The sequence below is a fragment of the Netta rufina genome (assembly GCF_964035555.1).
Source record: "Netta rufina genome assembly, chromosome: 2".
In the NCBI taxonomy this organism is placed as follows: Eukaryota; Metazoa; Chordata; class Aves; order Anseriformes; family Anatidae; genus Netta; species Netta rufina.
This window is the reverse complement of record NC_140124.1, coordinates 137361246-137379915: the sequence shown is the minus strand read 5'-3', so window position 1 is coordinate 137379915 and position 18670 is coordinate 137361246. Positions and strand designations below refer to the sequence as shown.

Sequence of the window (18670 nt, the reverse complement as noted above, 5' to 3'; positions counted from 1 at the left end):
TTGCTGAAGGGAGAAATGCTAGAAACGTTTAATGAGCAAGCTCCAGAGGTTTTAAGTTATAATTTGAACTTTGGTGGATATCCAGCTAAGGGTAAGAGCACATCTTTACTTCCCTGAGAGCATTGGTGACAGAAAACTCTGAAGCTGTATGTTGTTAGGAATCTAAGAGCCAGATCAGAGAACAGTGCACCTTTGCTGATCAAAACTCATCCTGCTGTTGTTTGGTTTTTTTTTTTGTTTATTTTTTGTTTGTTTGCTTGTTTTAAGTGGCGCCAGGGAGAAGCAGTGCCCGGCTGTGCTCTGGGCACTTTCTCACTCTCACCCAGGAGCACCAAGGGCGCCAACTGACACGATGGGGCAAGAACACGGCTGGGGGAGAAGAAATGTGTAAGAAAACGCTCGAGTGATAATGACAGAGAAGTAAGAAAGAGCCAGGGACCCAAATCCACGCAGTTATAACTTTATTTCGGGAGCCCCCCCAGCCCCGCCGCCGCCCCCACAGCGCCCTGAGGCGCCGCCCCTCCCCCCCCACCCTGAGGCGCCTCCGCGGCCGTTGCCAAGCCCCGCCCCCACCTACGTCACACCACCCCTCCGCGCGAGGCGCCGGAACCAGCCCCCCTCTGCGCATGCGCGCGGCCCTTCCCTTTTCCCGGCCGGCGCGCCGCCTTCAAGCCCCTCCCCTCCTCCGCCGCGCATGCGCCCCTCCACCCCCCACCCCCCTCCCAGCCTCGCACATGTGCTCCCCAGCCCGGCGCATGCGCGCTGCGCGCCGCGCCGGCCCCCCTCCCGCCGCCCCCCGCTGACGCCGCGCGGCGCACGCGCCCTCCCGCGCGGGCCGGCGGCGCAGGCGCAGTACCCGCCCCGCTCCCTCCGCCTCAGCGCGGCGGCGCATGCGCGGCGCGCGCCGTCGGTGCGTGGCGTGCGGCGTCGGCGGGGGGGGGCGGGGCGGGTATATATAGAGCGCGGCCGGGGCGGCGGCCTCCCCCTTGTCCCCCGGCCGCCGTCGGTGCTGCGTGCGCAGTGCGTGTGCTCCGGACACCGGGACACGCCGGCCCCGCCGCCGCACCCCCTTTATTACTAAAAAAAAAAAAAAAAAAAAAAAATTTAAAAATTTAAAAATCCTAAAAAAAATAAGATCCTTGAAAAAAAAGATTTTAAAAAATCCTTTAAAAAAATACTTTAAAAAAAAATTTAGAAAAATCCTTAAAAAAAATCGCTAAAAAAAAAATACTTAAAAAAAAAAATAATAACCCGTCCTTCCTCCTTGCAACCGGCCGGTTTTTGATATATAAAAAAAAAAATAAAGCCCGGTGAAGCGAAGCGAAGCTCAGCGCAGCTCCCCCCACAGCCACCGCCACCGCCTCAGCCCGGAGCCGCCGCCGCCGCCCCGAGGAGCCACGGAGCGAGCCCGCGCCCCGCAGCCGTTGAGCGCCGCCGCCGCCGCCTCGGCCCCGACCCCGACCCCCGCCGCCTCCTGAGGCAGCGCCGGGCCCGCCGCGGCCTCCTCGCGTCGCCAGCGCCTCCGCCTGCTGCCCCCCAGCCCTCCCCGCGCCGGGAGACGGCGGCAGGATGAACCCCAGCGCCCCCAGCTACCCCATGGCGTCCCTCTACGTGGGGGACCTGCACCCCGATGTGACCGAGGCCATGCTCTACGAGAAGTTCAGCCCCGCCGGGCCCATCCTCTCCATCCGCGTCTGCAGGGACATGATCACCCGCCGCTCGCTCGGCTACGCCTACGTCAACTTCCAGCAGCCGGCCGACGGTAAGCCCGGATTTCATAAATACATATATTTTCTAGCCATTTTTACACATCTTTCTTTTTTAGGGGGGGGGTGCGGGGGAGCCATTTTGCCCCCTCCCGCCGGCCCCGGCCGCCGCATCCATTTTCCGGCGGCGCGGGGTGGGGCCGGAGGCCGGTTGGAAGAGGTGGGGAGGGAAAAAAAAAATTAAAAAATTAAAATATAAATGTGTTTTTTATGGGGGGGGGGGGACGCGCACCCACAGGGCTGACATGCGGCCTGCCTCGTGGCGGTTAAGGGGGGGGGGGGAGGCGCTTCCGCGAAGCGGGGTGGAGGGAAGGAATTGGTGGAAAAAAGCAAAAAAAGGGTAAAAAGAGCCCTGGGGCCGTTCCCCCGGCTCGGTGGCTCCTGGGGTGGAGGCGTGGGGGCAGCTGTGACTCGGGTTGCTGGGGCCAAAGGGGGGGGGAGGCTGGCTGGGAGGCAGCGCGGTGGTCATCAGCACCCTGTGAGAAGTGGTGAGGGGCTGGGTGTGTGTGTGTGAGCGTGATTCACAGGCACCAGGAGGAAATAGGACGGCCCGGGATCGTCGGGGACTCCACGCACCCACCGTCCGCTCCAGGCCGAAGCGCTGGGGCAGATTCATCACGTGTAGGGAAGGGGGGGGGGGTTACACGGGCCTCCTCTGGCTGCTCTCTGCCATGTCCTGCTCTGGTTGTCTTCCCGCAACACCCTGATGGCTCGCTGACGAAGTTGCCTTTTTTCTCTGAAACTTGTTTTACGCGCAACGCTGCCATTTCTCCAAAGTTACATCAGCAGAGAAACTTCCTGTGTAGCGCTCACCAAGTCTCTGCGAAGCTCGGCCAGCCGGCTCGCTCCTCCGGAGGGGATTTCGGTAAAAGAACCGAATCCAACCGATTTTAAGTTCCGTGGAAACCAGTTAAAAGAAAAAAAAAAAATTGGCCAGCTAGATCATACTTGATTTCAAGTACAGTTAAGTAAACAGCTTTCCATTAGAATGGGTTTATTTTCGAGCATATGAAAGAGATTTGAATTACCAACTTTTCAGGCAATTAGATTAACTGGCTTTCAGAGTTGGCTTTCGCATGTAACCATTATCAGATCGGGCTTCTGGTGCCCCAGCGTTATCTGTGTGCGAGTAGTAAAAGTTACTGTCTCGTCTCTTTAATAAGACATTTCACTTGTTATCAGCCCTCTCGCTTCAGAGAGCTTTTAATTTATTCAGACAGCGTTGAGGAGGAGAGAGTTTAACTGCTTGCCTTAACATTCTTTCAGTTGATAAAAAAAACGGCCGTACAGTTTACTCTTAAAAAGCAAAATAAGTGGTCAGCACAGTTCAGCACTGTGATATGAGAATGGCAAGGCAGAAGCTGAGGGTGATTCAAATGCTTTTCCTCCCTAGTAATGACAACTCCGCGAGGGTCGGCCTCGCCTTTGTGGTTACCTAAACAGCCTCGTCAACCCTACACTTTGTGACTTAGTTTAGTAATTTGCCAAATGGGGGGGGATAAACAGAGCTGCTTCACCCCAGCAGCATTTGCATTCAGGGTTTGAGAATGTGCCTCTTAGGAAAATGCCATTACTCCAAACCTGTAAGTATTTTTCTGACGTGGGGGGTGGAGGTGTCCGTGTTTGACACCCAGTCCAGTTCGGCTACAAGCATTTCTCCTCTGTATCAGACAGGCACGGGCACCTCACGGGAAGCACAAAACACATCGATGCGACCGTGTGACTGTACTTCTGCAAGAATTCGATGTTCTTGGCAAATACCTAGAAAGTGTTTGCTGATCTTTTTTGACAGATCGCACTTTCCTGAAGCCTCGAAGCATTTTCTGGAACCTTGCACTAGCAGCTCTGAGGATGAATGGTTATTCCTGTAGTCATGTTGGTTGCTTTTTAATTCCAAGCTGGCTGCCTTTCCTTGGTTTAGCCTAATTCTTACCTACATCTCAGACTACGCTCATTAAACAGCCGGTAACAACTAGCTGGGCTTTTGAAAAGGTCTTTGAAGGTGTGCTTGACATTACCAGCTGCCTGTAAACCAGGGATCTCAAAGCTCTTCCGAAAAGTAATTAGGCCGGGTGACACACTCATGAGGTATGCTCACATTTCACAGCTGTGACTTCTCTGAATTTGAGTCACTGTCCGGAGTAAAGCCCCAGCAATCTTGTTTAATCACTGAACTGGGCTTATCCTTGAGTAATCGGAAACTGCACTTTTCCCATCAGTTGTTTTTTTTTTTCAGTGGCTCTGTTTCCAGGGCTTTATTATCTCGTAGCTATCCCAGTGGAGGTTTAGCACCCGGTGTGCGTTCTGTGCGATTCTGAAGTTGCTGCGAAAGTTGAGCGGCCAGTTGCTCGTGACTAAAATGGGAACCGGTGACTCATTCAATAAAAGCTCCAGCAGAATCAGCAAAAGGGTAGCCTGGGTAGGTGTGTCCTCTGGGTAACAAGTTAACTACCGGATTGAATTGTCCCCCTGCAAACTAGTCCAAGGGTTCCTGTGGCAAGCTGTAGTGTGATAAAAGCCAATTTTACTGCTTCCAATTTTTTCTGAGTAGCAGCTTATGCCTAGTGAAGTATGTAAGGTATTCTAGTCATCTGTTAAAGTATATTGTGGTATGACTTTGGTGCATATGAAGTTGAAATCTTCCTATTTCTTGCACTTCCACTCCACAGAAAAGACGAGGAGGGTTTCCCTGCTGTCCTCGTCCTCATGGAGAAATTGTATCGGCCTACGATTTGTGCTCACTGCTAATTCAGTTTGCAAAGGCTGGTGTGGAATCAGCCACCAGCAATCACTTTGGATCAGACGTTTGGGAAGCAAGGCCATGAGCACACATTCCTGAGGAGTTTCAGGATTATTCTAGAAGCAATTAGCACGAATTAGAAAAGCCTCTTTTCGAGTAAAAGCAGGCCCTGTTGCTACTGCTGGAAATCACAAAGTGTTTATTACTGGCACTTCTGCTGGCGCTGGCAGTAATAATTGTAATGACTTCCAGGGCAATCCCAAAGTGTTCGATGTTTCTACCACAGCGAGCCTGATATCCACAACTTGTTCTGTTTGGCCAGCAGGTTTTTTTTTTTTTAGTAATTTGCTGTTCTAGTACTCCTTGTTTCTAATTACCAGTAACCAAAGCTGGCTCCTTCTCTCCTGCTTGATTTATACCGAAGTTTGTGAGAGCTTTGTGAACTTTCACAAAAGATTGGCAGTGCTTGTATTTCTGTGGCTTCAGCTCTGAATCGGTTGTTGGCTGTTGTGTGACTGTAGCAGTAGTTTCTGTAGATGATTTTTCACAAGCAAATGACTTTTACCTGTCTGTCTAGTTAACCTCTGCAGATGTCTGTCTTCAAATCCATTTGTGATCTAAAAACACGGCACTAAAGGAGATGCCGTGGTGTATTAGCTGAACGGAGGCCAACTGCACATTTTCTTTGGCCATAATATCCAGCAACATAGCCAAATACATGAGCAGCACTAAAAGGAGAACAAAAAAAAAGGATTTTGGTTGAGTTTGGCAACGTGGTTGGCCTTTGGTCCTTCTCCTGAGAAAGACAAATAAGCCAGGTGGTTACTGGTTTTAAACTAACACTGAATGATTTCAGTCATGTTCATGTCGCATTGGTACCGATGGCTGTGACCTCAGGTATTTATTGGGGCTATTTTCAGGGTTCTTCCAGACAGGCAGGAGCAAAACTGGAAAGGAGCTAGTGCAGGAGATGGTGTCTGCCATAATTTAGAGCTGTCTCTCTTTCTTGCTTAAATATATTGTTGACTTAAAACATCATAGGCACATCTTGTTGCTTTGAAGAGACATGAAAACTGAGGACGTCTTGACACTTCCCTGTCTAAATACACTGAGGTCTTAAATTCAGGCTTTGAAAAGTCAGCTATGGAGCTCTACTGGAAAAACTGCTCCTCTGGAGTCACAAAACCTTGCATTAGTTCCTTTTGCTGTTTTAATACTTGCTCCTTTGACCTGTGTATTTCATCATGAGCTTTAAATATATATTATGGGAGATTTTTAAAGTAAAGCACTATTTTTACTTCTCTTTGAACTGTGCCCGGCCTAGAAGTCCATCACAGATCTTTCTTTTTGTCACTAAAGTGTTGCGTCGAGAAGCTGCTTGAACTGCACCTGGCTCAGTTGCAAAGCAGTTCTGTCAGTTTAGGGCTGCTGCTGTCTTAGGAGTTGGTATGTAAATATTTGCAGAAGGACTAGTGTGGGCACAAGTTGTACCCCCGAAGCATTTTTTGATACACTATGGCCAGCTGCTCTTTCTCCAAATGTTAAAACCTTTCCTCCTGGGGAATGGGGTCATAACTGCTGTCAGTTGGTAGACTTTTTCCTGTCTGGGTGCCATTTTTTCCTTGGTGGGGTACAATCACTGGGACTACTGGGGTTTCTACTGCTTATTCATCTCACCCGTGCTCCTTCCTGTTTCTTCAGCACAGCTTTTGCTGAGGAGTTTTCGCTGGTTTTTACTTGCAGAGAAGAGAGGGGGTTATTTGCATTGGAAGTTTGGATTTGCATCTTGGTGGTGATGATACTAGACTAAGCTAAAATTATTTGAAGAACTGTACTCAAAACGCTGGTTTTGCACTTCCTAAAGCAACTTGAGTGTTTCCTACTAACTCCGTGATGTTTTTTTCCAGCTGAACGAGCTTTGGATACCATGAACTTTGATGTCATTAAAGGCAAACCAGTGCGCATCATGTGGTCTCAGCGCGATCCATCTCTACGCAAAAGCGGTGTAGGAAACATCTTCATCAAAAACTTGGACAAATCAATTGATAACAAAGCGTTGTATGACACATTTTCTGCTTTTGGAAACATCCTTTCTTGTAAGGTTAGTGCAAAATTCTGGGTGCATTTACCGGTTTGGCATTTGGGGGGGGGGGGGAAATACATGCGGGAAACATTCCATGGCTGTTACAGCAAAGATTTTCTTTAATAGGTGGTATGTGACGAAAATGGATCCAAGGGTTATGGATTCGTACATTTTGAGACACAAGAAGCTGCAGAAAGAGCTATTGAAAAAATGAATGGTATGCTGCTTAATGACCGCAAAGTGTAAGTACATAAATACGGAGCTGTAGATCAACAGACTGAAACTCTGTTTAAAGTAGATGTGGGCTTTTAGAGCTTACCTAGAAGAGACAGGTTGTTCTAAACATTTCTCATCTAAAATGACTTAGAATTTTTGTGCTAGGAATACTACAAACTGTGTTACCTACCTACTCTAAAGGCAGATTATGTTCGGAAAACTCTGCTAATGCACTTCAGGAAAGAAAAAAGTTGTCTTAAAAGTCGGTGCTGTAATGAGAGTTTGGGAACTTCTCTTTTATGGTTTTACTGGTCTGAGGTAAAGCACAACTCTTACTAAAGTTGTGTGATGGGTATGTTACTGTTTTTTGAGTGAATCTTAAGAGTGCTGAAGCTACTAAATCTTGAGTAGTGGCCTGATTATGCTGAATGTTCTTCATGTCTGTTAATAGACATACCTGGGGAGCAGGAGTAGAAAAGAAAACTTACGAACACAATGGATTAAAAAATACTTGTTCTCTACTATAGGAAAAAAAATAATCTTCTGGCAATTGGTCAGTGATACCTAGGCTGGGCTGGGAGGAGTGAGTGTGCCTACAGCTGTGCTTAAGGGATCATTATGGTGTTTGGTGTAGTTGCAGAAGAATAGCTCTGTAAATACTTCAGTGGCTTTGGAAAAAAAGGGTAACAAATTGGCATCAGCTTACCCTCTTGGATTATTTTTAATGGGTGGATCAAGCCATGTGCAGGGAGAACATATCTTTTGAAACTTTAGTTTTCCCTCTTGTTCTGTGCTTGGCTGGCACACTGTGTATGTTTTCACTCAGTTTGCTCTTTATATAACCTTTTTAAATCAGTAAAAATGCCAGCATACAGGCATAAACCACATTACTTACATAAACTTTGTTTAATAAAACACATCATAAAAGCAAGTGAATTAAAATATTCTGCTCACTGTCAAAATCTGCTGAACAATATTGTTCTTATCGTTGGTTATTACGAACCTGGTGAAGTTGTCAGTATTGAAGAAACTGTTGAGCTACTGTATGCTGCATTATTGAATTGGTTAGGTTTGGAACTATGAAGTTCAGGTGATGATTAGAGAATAAAAGCCTGTAACCAGAAATCTGTGCCTCTTGTACTCTCATAACTTCTGTACTAGAGGAGTTCCTTGGATTGTAGGGTGTTCTGTTCAGCCTCTGTTCCTTCTCTGCCAGCGTGAGCTGACCTTTAGTGTTCCCAGCCAACTTGCAATGATATTTGACTACAGAGCAAGCTGCACTATTTATTTCTCCATGCCTACTGAGAGAGGTGGGGGAAAAATAAGGGTTTGCTTTGATACAGGCTGGAAAGGTGTCTAAGGGCATGCAGAAAGTTGGTTAAATAGCCCTTGCTTAAAAGCTAGGTTGCAGAATGGCTGCCAAGTTTTTCGTATGACAGATTATGCTGGTAACTAGAATTTCAGTTTACTTAGTACTCTTTCCCATTGTCTGTGTGTCTCCTGATGTCAAGGGCTGCAGAAGAGCAAACAATATTGCCAGTAGTTTGGAATTGTTCTTATGTTTGTAGTTGTGATAAGTGCACTGATACAGAAAAGGATAGTAAAATTGTTTTTCTTACAGTTTTATTTTGAATATTTTACTTGAAGAATTTCACGCCTGTAATGAATAATGAGACTGATAAAGAATAAAGTATGCCAGATGATTAAAGCAAGCCTGTCAAGGTGCTACAATTTACTTTATTCTATTCTGTTCTCATGAAACTAGATTCGTTGGAAGGTTTAAATCCCGTAAGGAACGCGAGGCAGAGCTTGGAGCCAGAGCAAAGGAATTCACCAATGTTTACATCAAGAATTTTGGAGAAGACATGGATGATGAGAGACTTAAGGAACTCTTTGGCAAGTTTGGTAATGTCTTATGCTTTGAGTTCATATAAACACCAGTGAACTTCAGCTCTTACAGCTGTATGGTGCTTTAAAATAGGAGGAATCAGATCGCTGGCTGAACTTTTTATTTTAAAAGTATGGAAAACTTAGTATTTGTTTGTATCAGTTTGAATTTGAAACTGTAATTATATCCACTAAAGAATTTAAAGTGGCCATAATAGAATATATAATCCTCCTATCAGAATTATTTGATAATTTGGAAACAGTGTCTAGTCCTTTTGATGGGTTTTGCAAACTCTTTAAGCTGTAAATGGAAGCGTTTTCTATTCTAGTACAGATTGATGGTGCGAGTTCTGTACAGGAAGCATGACAAATAAGTTTCCTGTAGCTTTTTCACCTCGCAGACTTAGCTTTATTCAAGGTATCTGTTTTCATTACTTGGTTACATTGTGGTGGCTTCCTTACTCTGAAATTATGAGGAACTTTGCCATTGGCAAGCTATTCGGTTCTGTCTTGACCCTCATTTATGCTCAGGGCAGAGTTATGGTAAGCATGTCTATATGTGATGTGTCACCAAGTTAGGAAGTGGCAAAGTTCCTTTATCCAGTTAGATCTTACACTGGTTTATAGGCTGTATCTGTTGTCCTCAGCCTCGTGGCTTTCTATATTATATTTTTTTCCTATGCTTTGCTCTTCTCCAGTGGATACTGTGCAAACCAAGGCAGAGCCTTGTATGTAAGATACCCTATTGCAACAGTATAGCAGCATTCACAGGAAATTCCTTTCCACTATTGTGTTTGTGGATGAACTGGTAGCAAATTTAGCTCATGTCTCTGACAATTGAGTCTGAACCACGGCTTTTCAAAGGTTTGAAACAGCTGAGCTGGGATCCTTTCACCAGGACAAGAGGTGTGAAGCCCATAGCTAATAGAAGGCTCTCCTCTCCACCTTTCAATACCTGTTTCAAAGGACAAAAGCACCAACACTTCTTAAACATCATGGGTTTTCCCCATTAAAATTACTTCACTTTGAAGTTAAATTTGTACTCCATTTTGGCTGAAAATACAGTAGTTAAGAAATTCAGCGTGGCAGACATCAGCCATAAAAGCTGTAGTTCAGCCTAAGGGCAAATCAGCAATTTTATATTAATGGATGGTGTTTACTAGATACTATCATTGGTGCAAGAGTCTTTTATAGTATAAATGAAGAAACAAAATATAAAAACTACTAAATGGTGTTGAAGATGTGAAGAGAATATGCTCTGTATACACCACATAAAGTATTACATTCTCCTTTTAGGTCCTGCCTTAAGTGTGAAAGTTATGACTGATGAGAGCGGAAAATCCAAAGGCTTCGGCTTCGTTAGTTTTGAAAGACATGAAGATGCCCAAAAAGTAAGCTTTTGTACTTCATGTTAGGAATTCTGTAACCTGAGACTCAAATAATAAGTTTCATTGAATGCTTTGGAATCTTGTGAGTTCATTAAGGGCTTTTAATTGGTCAAAAACACTGCAAAAGCAGGGATCTTCTTCCTAAGGGACTGAACATAGTTGATATCACTTAAAATGCTTTCCTTTGAGGAAATGTCAGTTGATTTGAAGAGCCTGTTAAATTAAGATACTGAGAAAAAGGCTCTGTTGTAGCTGGGCTTGAAGGTTTTGATGAGATTTGGATTCCTTCATGCTGGGCAACACGCAAGCATAGTAAATTATTACATCCCTGCAAAACCCAGATGAATCATTGGATCCAATTTGGTTGCACAAAGCATTTGTGCAACTGCAAAGCAGAAAGGATGGAGGTTTTGAACTTCAGGACTGCTAAGTCAGCAGGAAGGCTATTAGTTTTATGGAGTACGTTTGGCATAGCTGTAAGAAAATAGCCTTGTGATTTTGCTTTTACCTTGAAAAGTAACTGTGGAACAAGGGTCCCATTAATTTGTGTGTATGTCTGTAACATGCCAGTGTGCTGTATAATTTAATTCGTTGGCAGCTGTTGCTTTGATGTGTCAGTTTGCTGTGGCAGGAAGGACATAGCATCAGGAGAAAAAAGCAGCACAGAGCAGATCAGGGGCAACAAATGAAGTTTGCTTTTGAAAAGGCATTTCTGTGATTTCTCAGTAATGCGAGCGCACGAGCAAAAAGCTGGAACAAATCCTGTCTTAAATGTACATTTTTCTCAGCCTTGCATTCATTCATCAATGAGTTGCTTCTCTCACAGGAGTCAGGATCACACATGGTGTGTTTCAAGTAACTTAGAATACCAATACCTCAGTAAATGTGATTTTTATATTTGAATTACTTTTTCTTATGGCTGAAAAACACTGAAATATAAGCCACTACTAACCTCTTGTTCGTTAATGAAGGCTGTAGATGAGATGAATGGGAAGGAGCTCAATGGGAAACAAATCTATGTTGGCCGGGCTCAGAAAAAAGTGGAAAGACAGACGGAGCTGAAGCGTAAATTTGAGCAAATGAAGCAGGACAGGATCACCAGATACCAGGTTTGCTTTTAATTCAAGAAGACTACCTTTATTTTTAGATTTAAGCAAGTCATTTGCTTTTTAAAATAACTTTACTTTTCTTTTAGGGCGTAAACCTTTACGTGAAAAATCTTGATGATGGCATTGATGATGAACGCCTTCGAAAAGAATTCTCCCCATTTGGTACAATCACTAGTGCAAAGGTAATGTTAAGTTTGTAGATTGCACTCCTCCTTCTGTTGTTGAATGATGATCACCAAGGAAGAGCAGTTTGTTTCCTTGACTCACAGAAATGTGACCCAATTACCTATCAGTGCTACTGTTATATATACATGGGCTTCTGCTTTCCTGATTTTTGTACCTCTCAGATTAAATGCATCATGCTATTGTCCTTTCTTGACTTAAGCTGTGTATTACTGCATGAGTTTGAGGAAAAATAACATCTTCTCATTGCAATGGTATGCTTAGTGTTACTTCACTGAGATTTTAATCTGTATTCACTAAAGAATTAACTCATTCAGCAGTGATACTCCTTTTTTTTTTCATAAATGCATTCAGTAAAGCAAACCTGTGGTGTCACATGTATAGTAAGCTGAAAAAGGAGATTTGTGCAAGTTGAGTAGGGAAAGACATAAAATTCTCTTGTTTAAAAACTGTGCTTTGTACTTGACAGGTCATGATGGAAGGTGGGCGCAGCAAAGGATTTGGGTTTGTTTGCTTTTCATCACCAGAAGAAGCCACCAAAGCTGTCACAGAGATGAATGGTAGAATTGTGGCTACTAAACCATTATATGTGGCTCTAGCGCAGCGTAAAGAAGAGCGCCAGGCTCACCTCACCAACCAGTATATGCAGAGAATGGCAAGTGTAAGAGCAGTACCTAATCCTGTAATCAACCCCTACCAGCCAGCACCTCCTTCAGGTTACTTCATGGCAGCTATCCCACAGGTATGTATAGAGATGAGTAACAATATTTTGTACCATGTAGCAAATTTGTTTAGATTGAAGAGTAAATAAAACAATTAGAATGTATCCATAACTTCAGCATAGCAGAAAAGGGGATTGACTGTTCAGTATGCCCTCAGAGGATAACAAAAGTACATGTTTTTGCATTTGACAGACTCAGAACCGTGCTGCATACTATCCTGCTAATCAACTTGCTCAACTTGCTAGACCTAGTCCTCGCTGGACTGCTCAGGGTGCCAGACCTCATCGTAAGTCACTTCTTTCCTTCTCCAGTGATTGTGGTAAACTCGATAGCCTTTACCTTTGAAATTATACAGACATTTTCGTGGTATTACAGTCTTTGCCATGTTATCATATTCCTTCTACGCTCTCCTCACCATGCAGTGTTTCAGTGTGTAATGTGAGATACCTTTCCTAAAACAGCATTCCAAAACATGCCTGGTGCTATCCGCCCAGCAGCGCCCAGACCACCATTTAGTACCATGAGACCGGCTTCTTCACAAGTTCCACGAGTCATGTCAACGCAGCGTGTTGGTGAGTTTCACTATAAAACCTTTTTTTTTTTTAATTTTGCTGGTTCAGAATTTCTCAAGCATCGGATCAGTGTCACATGTGGTACTGCTTCTCTCCTTTTCTGGCTCTAAATTGGCAAGCCAATAATCACCTTTTACTAGCTTCTTAAAATATTGTCCCATCAAAGAATGAAAATCAGACTCCAGATGTAGTCCTGTCTCTAGCACTGAACAGTTCTTCCGTTATTGTCCGTTTTCATAGTGTTGTATGAGAGCTTCTACCATTTCTAAATATCAATGTGGCAATTTAATAAGTTGCATGGAAGAACACTGAGATGATCCAATTTAGCTTTTAACTATTTGTAATAGAATACTGTGAGCTGCTATTGTGCAGAATCTACACATCACTGAATGAACCAGAATTGATTGTAATGGAGTCTTAACTGAGAACATATTAGCTGGTGGTTTTTAGCTATCCACTTCAAGAGTATCTTTTTTTTAGATGAGTGTTGAGACAGTGTGTACACTCAGGAAATCATGGCCTTTGAGGTTGGGATGAAACTACATCAATACTCAACCAAAAGTGAATTGTTTTCTCATACATCTTTCTAAAACATGTTTGTTTTGTTTTGTTTTTTAAAAAAAAGTAAGGTGACTGGAGAGTAACAACCAGTAGATTTCTAGATTTGAATGTTCAGATGGGACCAGTGATGTGATAATACGACTGAGATGAATCTGTAATGCAATACTTAAATTATGTATTTGGTTTTGGTTATTTCAACTTTTGTACAGTGTATGCTAAATTAAAAATGGGACTGTTCAGAAGCAGAATTGTTGTCTTTTCAGCTAATACATCAACACAAACAATGGGTCCACGTCCTGCAGCAGCAGCTACTGCAGCTACTCCTGCTGTACGCACAGTACCACAATACAAATATGCTGCAGGTGTCCGCAATCCTCAGCAGCATCTTAACACACAGCCACAGGTTGCTATGCAGCAGGTACGTAATTTTAGGAACTGGTCATGCTTTTGCTGTTCCTTTTTTTCAGATGAAAAGCAGGGATGCTTATGATTAAGAGTTTTCCTTTGTTACTGTAGAATTGAGGCTCTGCATTATGGCACCAGTTTTCAGCCTTGGGGCTTTAAGTGTATTTCAAGTTCACCTGGGATGGGATCCTGTGTTACTTCATATTTTCTTGATAGCTTGATGCCTTGCTTGATAGCTTAGCCTGAGTGTTCTGTGTTTGCTCCCCAGTGGAGTGGTTGATGCTAATCTCCAGCATCACTCAGCCCTAACCAACACTACTTGATTAAATTGACTTGAGAGTAATTTTTTTCAGGTTTCTGACAGTATAGGCATTGCTTATGCTGAGTTGTGTAACAGATATTTGAAGCTGTGTGTAATTATAAAATAGAATTTAATTTTGAAATGGTGTAATATTAATTTTGCAGCCTGCTGTCCATGTGCAAGGTCAGGAACCATTGACTGCTTCCATGTTGGCTTCTGCCCCACCGCAAGAACAAAAGCAGATGTTAGGTATGTACATGGTCTCTCTCCTGATGCCTTGTAATGGAAGACCACTCAGAGTACTCTGAAATGCAGAATAAATGGTTTTAGGAGTAGAACAAGAAGGAAGTTGTTGCCCTTTTCCCTTGAATCTTAAGCTGTGGTCATCAGATGAGATCTGTGACTCCTGATAACTTTTTTCTAGGTGAACGTCTATTTCCTCTCATTCAAAGCATGCACCCTACTCTGGCGGGTAAGATCACTGGTATGCTGTTGGAGATTGACAACTCTGAACTCCTTCACATGCTCGAGTCTCCTGAATCTCTTCGTTCGAAGGTGGGTGAGCCTTTGCCTCCTGCTAATTTCGTAAGCAATTAAATCTACTCTGATTGAATGGGTGTTTGTGCTGGCATGGTGGAGTAGTGGCAATGCAACATTGGCCTGGGGTGACAAGTTAGAATATTCTGTTCTGGTGGGTGGCAGAGACTTATGTTAGCATGAACTGGAACTAATGTTATCCATTTATTGTTAATGATACAGGTATTGCTTGCATGTATAATTTAAACCACTTCATAAACTTAAAAATAATTAAGCTTCCCTCTTAATTTTTTTTTTATTTTTTTTTTTACCTCCCAGGTTGATGAAGCTGTAGCCGTACTACAAGCCCACCAAGCTAAAGAGGCTGCTCAAAAGGCAGTTAATAACCCTACTGGGGTTCCAAGTGTTTAATAAGTAAGTTTTCTGAGGAATGCAGCTTTATAGGGTGAGTAGGGCAACAGTCCCTAGTCCATGGCCTTACAAGCAGTGTTTCCAGGCTCAGTATCATTTGGAGCCGCAGAAAGTAGGAGCTGTGGTCATGGTGGTAGGATATTTTTATACTTCATCGTGCATATTTAACTGGAATTAAAGCATTGTTTCGAACAGCATATTTAGCTGGTATTGCTTTTGGGCATGCCTGCAAAAGGGAGAAGTTCTGTCAAATGTTGCTGTTCATATTGCTCAAGAGGAACTTTTGCAAATTGTGGGGGAAGTAAGCTTAAATGATACTAAGCCCTACTGTTCCTTACATCTTCCTTAATGGCAGTTAAAGTATTGATTACCTTGATTACATTTTCTGAGTGGTTAATATCTTAATTTTGCATGACGGGAAGAGGCAAAAGGTACTACATTTACCATTTCAAAAGTGGAAAAACGTGGAGTTGGGGATAATGTAGGTGTCTATTCCCCATTCCTTTCAGTTAGGTTTTGCCTGTATGTGAACTTCTCACGCTTATAACTATCAGCTGAAAAGGCCTGCTTTTAAATTTGATCACTTAAAATCTTCATCTTTCTTGGTCTCCTTTCTGCAGGCAGGAAATGGTCTTTTGGAGGCAGAATGAGTCATGCTGCTTTTTTCCTTTCTTTTTTGCTCGTGACACTTTCACACTGGAGATTAAAAAGTGTTGAACGGTTGTCTAGCCTAAACTAAGCTGCCCAAACTTAGAGAACATTACTCCTTGTGTTTCACGATGCTTTAGTAATTGGAATTTGAAAATGCTCTAATTGTTTGAGCTGACCTTAGAGTAGAGGTCTCTGTTCTGCAATCAGGTTACAGTAACAAAGTCTCGTGCCCAGCCCTTGTCCAAGGCTGGGCTGTGCAGAGTTCTGTTTAGTTCCAGACTTCGTTCTACCTTGCAAATGATTGCAGCCTTGAGGAACTTAAATATCTCTAAAAAGCGGGTTATCTGCCTCTATGATACCCTGCTTGTAACGAACTCTGGCATGATCAATACTGTGAAAGTACAAAGTATTATCAAGCTTACAGTTGCAGAAAGCAAGGTGCTGCTTTGAGTTGAATACCTAACAGCATTGTTTTTGTTTACAGAAAGATCCGGGAACTACAATCTAGAACTTCGCTTCACCGAAGAAAAAAAAAATCTAAACATGGAAAAACTATTAAATATTGAGAAAAACATTGCAAAATATAAAATAAATAAAAAAAGGAAAGGAAACTTCGAAGCTTATGTACAGAGCAATGCCGGGGCTAGTAAAACAAGTGCTAGTCCTAGATTACTTATTGATTTAAAATTAAAAAAAAATAGTAAAATAAAAAATACAAATTAATGTTTTATAAACCCGGGGGAAAAAGAATTTTCAGCACAGTAAAAAAAAAAAAAAAAATTTAAAGCATTCCTTTCTTTAATTTTGTAATTCTTTACTGTGGAAAAGCTCAGAGTATCACCACTGTTTTAGTTGACAGTGAGAATTGATAGCTGAGCAAAGAAACGTAATTTGGATTATAAAATTCTTGGTTTAATAAAAATTCCTTAAACACTGATTTACTTGTCATAGTTTTTTGTACGGTGTCCTTCTGATAAGGTAGTGTTTCAGAATGCCAAGTTAGAATCCACCTTAAGTATGTTTTAGCAGTTTGGCAGATTAGCCTCCATTTAGCCACCTGTTACTGGTAATAAAAACTTAGGCTTTAAACAAAAAGAGCAGCTAGATCCACATCTGGGTTTTAAATCCTTCATAGCATGATGTCTGGGCTATGTCAGTGTATAAACAGAAGTAGCCCTTTAAAATATTGTACCTTGGTGGAAGGAAGACTCCTCATACAGGTTTCCTGCTGTTTCTTTGGAATTAACCCTGATCATGGCAATAACGTCACTGTGGCTGAGGTGGAGGCAGAGCAGTGTGGATACAGGTGAACGAACAAGGATTGTCTGCGATGGTGTGAGATTACGTTCCTGTGAAGGTACAAACACAAGGCTTCCTAGAACAATAAGGTTCAAGTGGCAATGTATTAAGTGCATATTAACCAAAAGATAAACACCATAAAAGTCCTGTGGATAGAACTGCTTAATCCTGCCTTGAAATTGCTAATGTGTTCCTTAACACAAGCGAAAGGCTACTGGTTAATTTTAGCTTTGCTGCATTTTGGTTTTTTTTGAATATGGTGAACAAATTCCTTCGCCAAAGGCAACTTCAACAGCTAGCAAAAGATCTTTTCATTAACTTTTGGTACAGTGAGCCTACACAAAATTTGAATCTGATGTTTCTTGTAAAAGGTTATCTTCTTGGCTCATCCTTATAATTTTAAACATTGAATGGAAAGGGGGGCTTTATATTGGTCTCAATCTGATCTGCTGTATAATAGCAAAGAAAGAAAGGGGTCTCCAGGTGGAGGCCAGTTGCTGATTGTATCCCCCAGGACTCAGCACTGGAGCCAGTTCTCTTCAATATCCGTACCATCACCTGGATGAGGGCATTGAGTGCGCCCTCAGGAAGTTTGCAGATGATACCAAGTTGGGCAGGTGTTGATCTGTTTGAGGGTAGGAGGGCTCTGGATCAGTGGGCTGAGGCCAACTGTGTGAGGTCCAGCAAGGCTGAGTGCCAGGCCCTGCACCTGGGGCACCGCGACCCCATGCAGTGCTAGGGGGAAGCAGCTGTTGGAAAGCTGCCTGCTGGAAAGGGAGCTGGGGGTCGATAACAGCCAAATATGAGCCAGCAGTGTGCTCAGGTGGCCACGAAGGCCAACAGCATCCTGGCTTGTATCAGAAATAGTGTGGCCAGCAGGACTAGAGCAGTGATCGTCCCCCTGTGGTCAGCTCTGGTGAGACCACACCTCAAATACTGTGTTCAGTTTTGGGCCCCTCACTACAGGAAGGACATTGAGGTGCTCGAGTGTGTCCAGAGGACAAGAAAGCTGGTGAAGGGTCTAGAAAGCGAGTACAATGAGGAGCTGTTGAGGGAGCCAGGGTCGTTTAGCTTGGAGAAAAGGAGGCTCAGGTGAGACCTTATCGCACTCTACAATTACCGTAAAGGAGGCTGTAGTGAGGTGGGGGCTGGTCTCTTCTCCCAAGCACCGGGTGATAAGAGGAAATGGCCTCGAGTTGTGCCAGGGGAGGTTTGGGGTAGATGTCAGGAGAAATTTCTTCACTGAAAGGGTTGTGAAGTATTGGAACAGGCTGCCCAGGGAAGTGCTTGTCACCATCCCTGGAGGACTTCAGAAAACTTCTAGGGCTTTGTCACATGTTTTAAAGGTGGACTTGCAGTGCTAGGTTAAAGGTTAGACCAGATCTTAGAGACCTTTCCCAACCTGATTCCAAACCCAAATGATTCGGTTATTCTATGATCATTTGGCCTGATGGGACCTACAGTTCAGCCTGTGGGTTGTACACCAAAAATGTTCAAGTAAGTAACCAAATATGGCAAAACTGAAGAAAAATACTAGTTTGAGCTGCCTTTAACCTGATATAGGACCTTACTGAGGTCAAGAGTTTTGCAAGAAGTTGATTTTGTGATCAGCCACCTAGGGAGGGACTAACAAAGGCTTTTGCTAAACTTTTCACTGTGTAAGTTAACTGGTAGTTGAAGCTGTCCGTCTGCAGATGGGTTACCCTGCAGCTGCTGCCCGCTTTCTTTCCCCTACCTTTAAGGCTGTAGTTTCTGTGAACTTGCAGAATGAGAGGCGTTTTCTACCCAGTTGTGTCCTTTATCAGTTCTGCAGAAGCGATAAAGCAGGGAGAGAAAGGA

The 18670-nt window shown here is 43.4% G+C and overlaps 1 protein-coding gene across 2 annotated transcripts; it reads left to right on the top strand.

Moving 5' to 3' along the window:
- The first annotated feature begins 977 nt into the window (after positions 1-977).
- On the top strand, positions 978-16469 carry PABPC1 (poly(A) binding protein cytoplasmic 1). Of its 2 annotated transcripts, none has more exons than XM_084283163.1 (15): positions 978-1762; positions 6414-6607; positions 6716-6831; positions 8571-8701; positions 9989-10083; positions 11052-11189; positions 11276-11371; positions 11842-12114; positions 12287-12380; positions 12556-12666; positions 13491-13645; positions 14098-14182; positions 14358-14488; positions 14789-14884; positions 16017-16469. In XM_084283163.1, exons 1-14 carry the CDS (start codon positions 1570-1572, stop codon positions 14879-14881), a joined length of 1905 nt encoding a protein of 634 aa, XP_084139289.1. In that variant the 5' UTR covers positions 978-1569; the 3' UTR covers positions 14882-14884; positions 16017-16469. The 2 variants fall into 2 exon arrangements, with proteins under 2 accessions (XP_084139289.1, XP_084139288.1); XM_084283162.1 differs by having other exon boundaries at positions 8571-8710.
- Positions 16470-18670: the final 2201 nt, after the last annotated feature.

Coding starts and splice junctions, on each gene's coding strand:
- PABPC1 (XM_084283162.1), top strand. CDS start 1,570: ATGAACCCCAGCGCCCCCAGCTACCCCATGGCGTCCCTCTACGTGGGG. Junction 10,084..11,051: donor GACATGAAGATGCCCAAAAA/GTAAGCTTTTGT, acceptor TCGTTAATGAAG/GCTGTAGATGAGATGAATGG. Junction 11,190..11,275: donor ACAGGATCACCAGATACCAG/GTTTGCTTTTAA, acceptor CTTTTCTTTTAG/GGCGTAAACCTTTACGTGAA.